At 41.6% G+C, this 10,259-nt stretch overlaps 1 protein-coding gene across 1 annotated transcript; it reads right to left on the bottom strand.

Moving 5' to 3' along the window:
• Positions 1 to 1,223: 1,223 nt before the first annotated feature.
• LOC119211032 (NXPE family member 3-like) lies at positions 1,224 to 9,365 on the bottom strand. Its single transcript, XM_037461641.2, has 7 exons — positions 9,251 to 9,365; positions 8,027 to 8,168; positions 7,312 to 7,755; positions 5,789 to 6,084; positions 2,821 to 2,891; positions 2,184 to 2,387; positions 1,224 to 2,103 (listed from the first exon to the last, which is right to left on the bottom strand). Exons 2-7 carry the CDS (start codon positions 8,123 to 8,125, stop codon positions 1,550 to 1,552), a joined length of 1,668 nt encoding a protein of 555 aa, XP_037317538.2. The 5' UTR covers positions 8,126 to 8,168; positions 9,251 to 9,365; the 3' UTR covers positions 1,224 to 1,549.
• Positions 9,366 to 10,259: the final 894 nt, after the last annotated feature.

Here is a 10,259-nt window from a genome sequence, read left to right as displayed (position 1 = left end):
CATATTTTTAAATTTATTTATTTATGTGTTTGTAGCATAATAAGGTAGGAGGTCCTAACCTCTCTCTGAAGCAGGATTGGTCACATGAGGGTGATAGCTCCTGTTCTACGTCCAGTGACGTGCAGGGTACAGCTTTGGCCCCATCTGCTGGTGGAGTCGGGAACCCCACCCCTCGACACAACGTCGCGTCCGTATTTCTTCAGATGAGTGTCTTCGGCGGTCTGGTCCTTCGCCGGGAGCCCAGCCTGCAGCTCGTATCTCCAACCCACTTTTTTCCACTCACTCACTGACCCTTAAAAACCCTTCAGGTTATTAGACGTTGATCGGTCTCAGGTGTGCGGGAATGGAGGGGTGGGGTTCCCGACTCCACCAGCAGATGGGGCATAGCTGTCCCTGGACACAGCCAACTCCTGGGAATGTAGCGCCTCTCGTGACGCCACAATATACGTATATACATTTTAATAAACCGGCCTTACTGAACTTTTCAACATTTTTTAAAGACATTTTAGCTAAATGGACATATTTGCAGCAACAGATCGCCTTGTCGTCCTTCTCCCTTCACCAAACCGTTTTCAAACCTCTGCTAAAATCAAGTGTAGATGAGAAGCTATGATCAGTAGTACTACAAGAAGAAACTTGTTGGCTAACTAAATCCTACCACACCTTACAGGAATGTGATCTGACACACTGCATTTACAGATAAAGCACTCTTCACAGCGATAGTTATTTAGTCTCCACAAGGGAAGACTGCAGAACCCCCCCCAAAGTATTAAAATTTGTAGTGGAATTTGTGAACTTTGTGCAAAAAAAGTGCTATGAAGCAGCACATCATCAAAAGATACCATTGTACCATTCTAATGTTGGGTGGTTATCCCGGGGAAATGTGCTGTATCGTGTTCTTGCCATGTGAGTGGAATAAACCTTGTTTTTTCCAAAAAGCCCTTGAGATGCTCACGCCACTTACCTTTGCAAGGAACAGACTTTGTTGCAAAAATGAAATGAGAGTGGCATTTGCCAAGGTGAAACCGGGCAATTTTGTGAGGCAACAGCAAGAGTCACATTGATTTGCCGTGAATATTCATTGAATTTATGGTTTGTTCTTGGTGATTTTGTGTGCAACTGTGTACATTTTGATGTCTGCATTTTGGCAGTGTACACAGTTCCTGTTCTTAAGAGTCATTAAACATCCATTTCTCTCAAGGGAGAGATGTTAGAGGTAATGTTAAGGCGTTTATTATAGATTTATAAAAAAACTGAACCCCTTGGTTAACAGAGACTGATATACATTTGTCAAACATTATGTGAAAAAGCTAAAGGTTAGCTAAGCATAAAGACATGTCCAATCTTAATTAGGGTTAGAGAACACAGAGAAGGGTATTTTAGATCCAAACCTCGTGGAGGTACAAGATGTTTTTTACAAAATACTAAGACTTACTAAGATTGTTAGTATAAAGCCATGAAGCAAAAATAAAAGCACCTGGTGGAAAGAGACATATGTAAAATTAACATGTTTTTTACTACCCATTCCTACCCCCGAAAACACAAATGTTTAACCTTCCTTTTGAGGACATATATACGACAATAGATGGTTTATCATATTCTTAATAATGGGAGGAGGTGGGTGGAGGTTATGCGGCAGGTGGTGGGCCAGGGTCATTTCCCAGGCATCGATCAGATGAACTTTCAGTCCTTTGAACACGGCTCTGAGCACTTTGTTGCACTGCAGAGAGTGCCAGTCGCTGTTAGTTAGGGACACAAAAAGGTTTAAAAATTTCGGGTTCCCTGTCCGGATGATGACCAGCGTGCCTGGAGCCCTGTCCAGCAGCCGTACCACCGCCCTACGGATGCTCTGTAGCCTCCTGATGTAGATCTCCATGGGGAAAGTGCCAAAGTGAGCCCAGATGCCAAAGACTACGACAGTGTCAGGGCCTCCAACTAAGCCATCTAGCTCATTAGCAATGTAACGAAGTGCGCTGGTCGAGACAACTACAATCCGAATTGGGGGGCCGTGGAAGCGGGACGTCACCAAGATGTTGTTTGCAAAGTCCAAAGAGATGTAAGGTCCTGCTTGCTTCGGGCTGTGCAGGTCAAACTCCTTAAGACCTGAAGGTATGATAAGGGGAACCATATTAAGCTGCTGTGTGAACAAAACCCATTGCCAGATTTCCTTGTGGATCAGCTACCTGGTAGAGCTGCGTTGAGGAACTCAAACCACTGCCTGACGGTAGAGTCTCCATACATGTGAACTGCTTTGCCTTTCAGACACTGCGTAATGGCAGAGGCGTTGAATTGGTGAATTGTGAGGCCACCTAGTCCTCGCCACACACCCTGGTAGTAATAGCCCGAAGGTTCAGATGTCACAGTGCTGCTTTTCACCTTTGGTTGACCTGAGAGGACGTTTAAGAATAAGCATGAAACAACAATACCAAGGTAGTTTTAAGTAGTTCTTGTACTATCCTTTCTAGACGCTGCTAACAGATGACGCCACATTTAAACACATTATCGTTGTGCTCCATGCTCCCATTAATATTTTAAAATTGGTGCTGAATATCTTTAACATCTCTTTGGGGGAACGCCACAAAGGAAAATGCAGTAAGATTTTTTTAGGAACTATCTCATACTTTTTTTTGTGTGGTTATCTCCTACGAGCTTGCAACATAAATGAGAGTTGAACCATTTATTGCACTTGATGATGTTGCATTCATCACGTAATAATGTAACAGAACACTATAAAGTGCGATGAATCTTTAAAATAATTATAGTTATGCTGCAATAATGCAAATAAAAAAAAAACTAAATTAAGACTTAATCAATATTTACCTTCTTCTGGTGGCAACAAAGTCACACTCGCAGGTCCTGAAGCTGGAATGTTGACTTTCAAGTTAACACCACTAAAGGAAAGCACACAAAATATACCGCTCAAATATGCTCAAACATTGAGGGCATAGATTCAAGCCCTTTTGATGGCTTATATTTTCCAGTTGCAGATTTTATATTTTCAGATTCAAAACTTACCTTTTCACATTTAGACATTTGGCCCTGGCATTAAAAGGCTGAAAACCTAGGCAATTTTTATATACCACATTCACTTGATCAAATCAGCAACTAAAAAATACGGGTTTTTTTTCAAATCAATTCAAGAACTGAATTTGTCTCAAAAATACTTTCATTCACTTATTTTTATTTTGAATAGATTGTATTTTCCTTGATCAAAACCTTTAGCCGGGATTCGGCTGCATTCTTACTAACCAAATGAACCCTTTCCAATACAATGCAGTCTAGTCTAATCAATCGGTATAGCCATTTTGACCAGGGTCCCACATAAAAAAACTGATTCAATCCTAAGATTTACTAGTATAGTAAATCTGGAGCTAATCATGGTTAAACATTATGTAGTAATGAAACTCATTACCTGGAAAATATTGAAGTATTTATGCATTAGTAAAATGTTATGTTTCTATGTTAAAGCCTCTGTTGCTAACATCAGCAAAGTACTTTAGCACATCATTAACTTGAGTTATTAAGTAGGATCTACAAGCTACTGAAGGTTAACTGAATGCACACACATGCTGCGGTTGCCTTTTTAGGATTGCAACAGTAAATAACAAACTACCTGGATATACACAAACAATATTTTTCCACATCTACACTGAGCGTTGTTGCTTTTGCTTATATCCTTACTGTTTTCATCTCTGTAATTTCAACCCGTTATGCTAGATCCCTTTCACATCCTGATAAAGCCTTCGATAACAGTAAAAAGATATTACATTTCCAGTGAGTGTAGTCAGTCAATGTAGTGAGTCACAGTGCGTCAGTGGGGCTAAGTGAAGGGTGCATTACCAACCACTAAACAGTCAAGTGTTAGTGTGTTGAACATAACGGCACATTTAGAAGAAATTCCCTTTGAAGTTGATCAAGACCAAAATACAGCTAACGAAGGCCAATATATCTCGGTGTCAACTTGTATTGAATAGTACTGTGTTTGTTCACCTTTTGGCCAGTGTTACTTTACAAGGTGGTCATACATCACAAGCCTGCAGTGATTTATCCATGTGGCAAAAAAAGTGTTTAAAAAAAAGACTACATCCAAAAATACATTTATCAGAGCAAAAAAAATGTTATATTCCAAACAAATGTCAACCAATATTACTTGATTCTTTGGACTAACATTTAAACAAGGGTGTAACCATGCATTCTTTGGGGGGGTCGTTTCCCCCCAATATACAGCAGAAAATATGTAAAATATATGTTCTCCTTTTATGAACCCTGTCAAAGGATCGGCCTTTTGGCTTGTTAATGCGACTCTGCAAGCGTGGTTCTCTCACCCCATTGTCGCAAGACGAAGGGTGGAGAAATCGGCTTTTACTCCAACTTCAGCTGGTGCAACGACGTAACAGTGATCAAACAACACTGTTCTCCTGATGAGGAATCTTTTATCATTAACTGTAAACCCTTTTACTCCCCCCGTGAGTTTGCTTCATTTATCCTGGTCAGTGTTTACATGCCGCTGCTGGGCACCGTGCAGGAGGCACAGCGGACACTCGCTGACCAGATACGGCGATGGAGCGGACCAACCTGGACTCCTGGGTTATTGTCCTTTGGAACATTAATAAAGGAAATCTCAGCCATGAACTTGCTATGTACAAACAGTTTATTAAATGCCCAACCAGATAGGAGGACACGCTGGATCACAACACACCTGCCCACACCAGCCCAATATCCGCTTTCAAATTTTCTGGGGGGTATTATGCAGTGTTGTGCCTGAACGCGTTCATTGAACTATAATCATGAACTTGTTCATATTTTGGGCGAGCGTGAACTGAACGTACTGTATTAATGCCCGATGAACGTTACAGTGAACTCGTTCATTCTGGTGTCTGTGAACGGCACGTTCTTTCAGGTTAACATCGTTCAATGGGATGCCAGATTTCTATAGAAAACACACCGTAAACGCGCTTTAATAAGTAGCGGAAAAAACACCCAATCTGGCAACACCAGCCACCAGTGTCGCACCGCGCATGCGTCATCAAAAAAAAAAGAAATGCATAGAGGCGACAGCTGCGTGTAGCAAAGAGGCGGCGTATAATAATTTAATGAGTTTTATAAAGTTACTGACAAGGTCGGTAAGGATGGGAGGAATCTGACCTTTCTTTGCAAACATTTGCACCTTAATGATAACTGTCGTGTTTTTATTCCTTATTTAAAAAAGACCATTCAAGCAGCATGTGTTTGAGAATGTACTGTAGGGGTGAGCGCTGCAGCTGCTGCTAGTGTGGAGTGAATGGACAGCAACATTAAAGCAACAAAGGGGAAATGCTGTCCCCTCAATGCTAATGTGAACCCTGGTTGGATAAGGATTCAAAATTGGATATGAAGATTAAATCTGATGCATCGCTTCAGTGTCAAAACTGATAAAATAATTGCTGTCCTTCGGCAATCATTTTGAAAAAGAATAGCTCGCAGCAACGTATGGAAAAAAAGAACTGAACTAGTTGGAACTGTGAACTTAGTTGAAATATTTTGAAGTTTGAACTATGAACTGAACTAGTTCATTTTAAAATTTGTGAACTGAACTTTGAACTAGTTCATGTAGAAAGTGAACTTTCCCAACACTGGTATTATGGGTATTTGGGGTATTTATTTGGACCCCCTCCCCCCATGTCTAAACCATGGTTGCGCCCCTGCATTTAAATACATCTTACCTGCGGACTTTTGAAACCTTCCACCAATACATTGGAATTCCAGGATGGGTGTATATATGTAGAAGCTACACAAAAGTCTCCCTCACCTGTGAAAGAGCTTCTCCTCATTTGCCTTAATGTTTTGTAATGTTGCTCCCATGAAGTGGTTGATCCTGGTATCACAGCTCAGGTTCTTTGGCTTGTAACAGAACCAAGGTTCGCCTGTACGAAGGTCAGTGTAGTTACACACAGGCTGTTGGGTTGGACGGAGGCAGACGTTACAGATGGCGGTTTCAGAGAGAGAGCCTGAGCGGAAGATGCTCTTGAAGTAAATCCTATCCGGCTGTTCTCTGTTCAGCCTGTCCAGCACTGAGAAGGCCTCACCAGGGTGAACCAGAGTCACCTGATTGGAAAAAGAACCAGAAAAATTTTCACCAAGTTAATTCGCATTGAAACTCCTCAATGTCACAGTGCTGTCTTTTTTGGGGTTAATGGCAGTTGGCATCCATCTTATTGGTATTACCACCACCTTCTGCACGGGAGTGTGGATCAGACACATCAGATATCCTATCTTTCTACCAAAATTCCCCTCCCTCCCCAAAGATAAATAAACAATTAAAAGGAAACAAGGAATAAAAAAAGAATAAATATTTATACACAAATATCTAATTAAAAAAACATCCCTGCATTTCCATCATATCCGATAAAATACCCCTGTGCTCATTAAGAAGACTACCAGTATTGTTGAGTATTAAATATCGCCTGAAGAGATGGACATCCCTGTGCTCCAATGGGGCTCTCCGAAGGTCATAAACAAGGAGCCACCTCCAACATAGTAAACCAATCAAAAATTCTCTTAAAGACTATATAATCCGAGCGCACTTTCATTGCTGTTGCTAGACAGCTTTAAACAGGTCCGTGCACGTATGACAGCAGGACAGAATGCTCCTGTCACAAATAAACATTGTCATACTGCTTTGATTAAAGTCTAAGTCTGGTCCTCGCTTTGCTCGCGCGTCAGTATTCCACCCTTTGCTCTCTCACCCACACACAGCGCTGTAAGTCCTACCCCGACATTTCCACCTCACACTCCACCTAGTCAGTTAATATCTGTACACCTGCTAGTCACATTCACCTTGTCAGCCCAATTACACTCAACTGTCTAGCCTACTCACTCCCTCAGTATTTAAACCTCGGTTACTCACTCTCTGCCAGAATGTTCTCCGCAATCATGCCACACCTTGCCAGCACGTTCTTTTGGATGGATTTCCTGTTGCTGACCCTGCCTGTCTTTGGCTACCCTGTCTTGCCCCTGCCCCAGTAATAAAACCTCGGCCAAACTTAAGATATGATATGTGACTAGCGCCATCGACATCAACCAAGTACCATTTTGTTGCCAGTATAATTATTTTACACATTCTCCAGTCATGCAAATACCACTAAGACTTACTAGCTAGCAGTTAAATAAATCTTCTGATAGTTTGTAACCTGCTGTTTAAAGAGTCTCAAATTAATAAGTCATTATCCGTTAGTTTAACAAACTCCATAAGGACTTCAAGAATTTGTGATCAATATATTATAATAACACTTTATGTACCAACATGTTTGAAAGTCATGGTTTTAGCATCACCTCAACACGTGCGTCTCCTTCCCAGAGCAAAGAGAACACAGCAGAGTAGCTCCCATTCAGATGATCCACAACTTGACCAGCCACACCTGCTTCAAGCTTCAGGTTGTGCAGACGGGCGGTCAGGAAGTCCCCCCCAGACTTCTTGGGACGACCTTGGAAGTCAAAGGTTTGTATCATAACCTCCAGCTGGTCCCCTACATGCCACTGCCCCCCTTTCCTCCCTGGGAGGATGGTGAAGGTACTGTGGGTTGGATCAGTTGTCTGCTCCAAGGAAACAGGAGATGGTAAAAGTGGAGTTTCAGGCCGAGCAATGGAGTCTAGTATGAGGCGTTCCTCCAAGGCGTCCTGGGGGGACAGCGGCTCGAAGGTGCAGAAGGTGCGATTAACGGTATGATGAGGGGAGACTCTTGGCATGATGATGGTGAAGTTGACTTTAGGCTGAAACTGGGGGAAAATGGGGTCCAAAGAGAAGGTGTAAAAGATTCATCAAACAAATGAACTGAAGACAAAGTAAAAAGGCCACGAGCCAAGAAAAAGGTCGTTAAAATATATTAATGTTTTGAGATATTGAGATAGAGATCAAACCCTGATGCAGTAAATGCATGAGATAAAGACTTTCTCGAAAACGTCTTAATCCATCACTTAGCGGACTATTTTTCAAATATCTCAAACAAAGTCCACCATTCAAAGGATCCCAATAAACACAAGTTCTTACCTGCAGAGTATATATGTGATATACCACATAGATTAAGGTTAGGACAGCCAGAAAAAGGAAAAAGGGGCGGTACATCCTTCTAAGAAATGTTGTCTCCATGGTCCTTAGTCTTCACCTTTAGCTTCAGCTCACACCTCCTTAACTGTATCAAAGAAATGTATTTCATTTTAGAAAATGGTCATTGATGCCTTGTTTTGCTAAAGAATATTACTAGTTTAGACTTGAACTTAAGTTGTGTCACGGCTGTCACCGTGGTCTGTATTTCTGTGTTTATTTTGCCTGTACCAAGTAGGCTGTGCGGCCCTGTGGACTGAAGCTCCGCCTACTTCCTGATTTCTGGGGAGCTCCGTCAGGCTCACTTCAGCTCCACCCAATGTTCCACCCTGTTCCAGGAGAGCCCACAGGTGGCAGCTTGTCACAGCCCGTTGACTTGTGTGCCTCCTGAGTGCCTGCGGTGTGCAACCTTGTGACGTACTGTGTTAGCCCTATCATGGGTGCACCCGTGTAAACGGTTAGTCTTAGCCAGTTTGTGGCTCCAGTAACTTTGGTTTTGTGTGGGTTTTTCTACTAGGGCAAGAGTTGATACTGATTCGCAACACACAGTTTTTCTGTTAGTCTCATAGGTGTAGTGGGTGCTCTGCTCTTTGTGTTTCTTAGTACGAACCTATCTTTTGTTAGAATGTATAGATGGCCATAGTCCTCCTTGTGGGGAACTCTTTTATTTGACTTTGGTTGTCATCTTCACAGCACCCTCATTCACCCTCCTTTTGTTTGTTTTGTTACCTGCCTGCCTACCTGTTTTCCAATAAACCTGTACCGTTTACCAAACGACCGGTTTCTGCCCATATCTTTTCTAGTTTAACCTGCCAAATGACGGTCATTTTATCTTTGGAGTGAAAAGGCTGACACACCCAGGCACAAAGAGGGCAGAATGGTGCGCTGTTGGTTTCGATCTTATATAGCCTCGTGAAAATTGAGTTAGATTCCCTCAACCGCACGTTTTTCCTTTCCTAAAAAATACAGCTGAATAAATATAGTGGTATGTACCAATTAAAAAATTCCCAGTGAAATATATTGGAGCAGAAGTATTGGGTAGCATGAAGCCTAAGAAGTACAAGTATGAAAAAAAAGTTCCATTGTTAACGGATATACAGTATATTTACATATATGTATATATACATACGTATACATATTTACTTTGTATAAGCGTTTGATGTGACTTACCTGGGCAAAGTTTTGTTTGGAGATTCTATCAGCTTGTTTTTTGTCAATTTAGCTCACTGGTTTACAGACTTAATGTCTTTGGTTACATGTAGCTTAAGCGCAAGTTCAGTCAGGAAGACAACCAGTCGGGCTCTTTTTTCCTCCCGGGTATTTATGCTATCAGCTGATTGGGGGCGTGCACATTTTGGTAACCAATCAGATTCTACAACTATTCGCTGGAGTCAATCACGTTGTTGCTGTCAAGTGTTCCTACCTTCGGGAATAGTCCCTCAGGATGGAGTCCAATCGCCAAAGAATTGCACAAGTCATAGTTGATGCTTATGTAATAAACCATTGTTACTATCAAATAAGTCTCTCCTGATTGAAATAGGTATACGCCCCATAGAGGGAGGTACTGCACTCGTCAACTGCCAAAACAACAAGCCTGTGCAAACAAACATAATCTTAAATGATGCCATTTGATTATTTTAATTATTACTCGCCCACAACGAGTTACACGTTAGAAGAGGTAGCTAACGTATGTTATTTGGGGGTTAAAAACCCGCTTCGCATTTTGAAAGCTGTATATTCAACTAACTAGATATTTTCTAATGTTTCATCTGAATTTCCAATATCATCAATATGCAATATTACGGCAAGTGAATACTCTAAATTGTATATACAGTATATTAGGACGTTTTGTGTGAGTAATTTGTTTTTATAGGTTTTTCATGGGAAGTATCTCCACAATTAGAGGTAAATGTTGTTTGGTGTCATATTAAAGAGGGGTTTGTGCTCTTTAAAGGGATAGTTCACCCAAAAATGAAAATTTTGTCATCATTTACAGTCAGGAGTTCTCAGCTTTGTATGGGTTTTGGGGAACGGAACAGTAGATATGCAAATCTACAGGAACCGCAAGGATAGTGTACTGGTTGGTGGTTGTGTCCGTCAATTGTGGTGGGCCGGTCTGAGCAAAAATGCCAGGGCCCTCTTTTTGTCCCAGTCCAGCCCTGACTATAGCTAAATTATA

The sequence above is a fragment of the Pungitius pungitius genome, chromosome 2 (assembly GCF_949316345.1).
Source record: "Pungitius pungitius chromosome 2, fPunPun2.1, whole genome shotgun sequence".
NCBI classification, from domain to species: Eukaryota; Metazoa; Chordata; class Actinopteri; order Perciformes; family Gasterosteidae; genus Pungitius; species Pungitius pungitius.
This window is presented reverse-complemented; position numbering and strand designations above follow the sequence as displayed.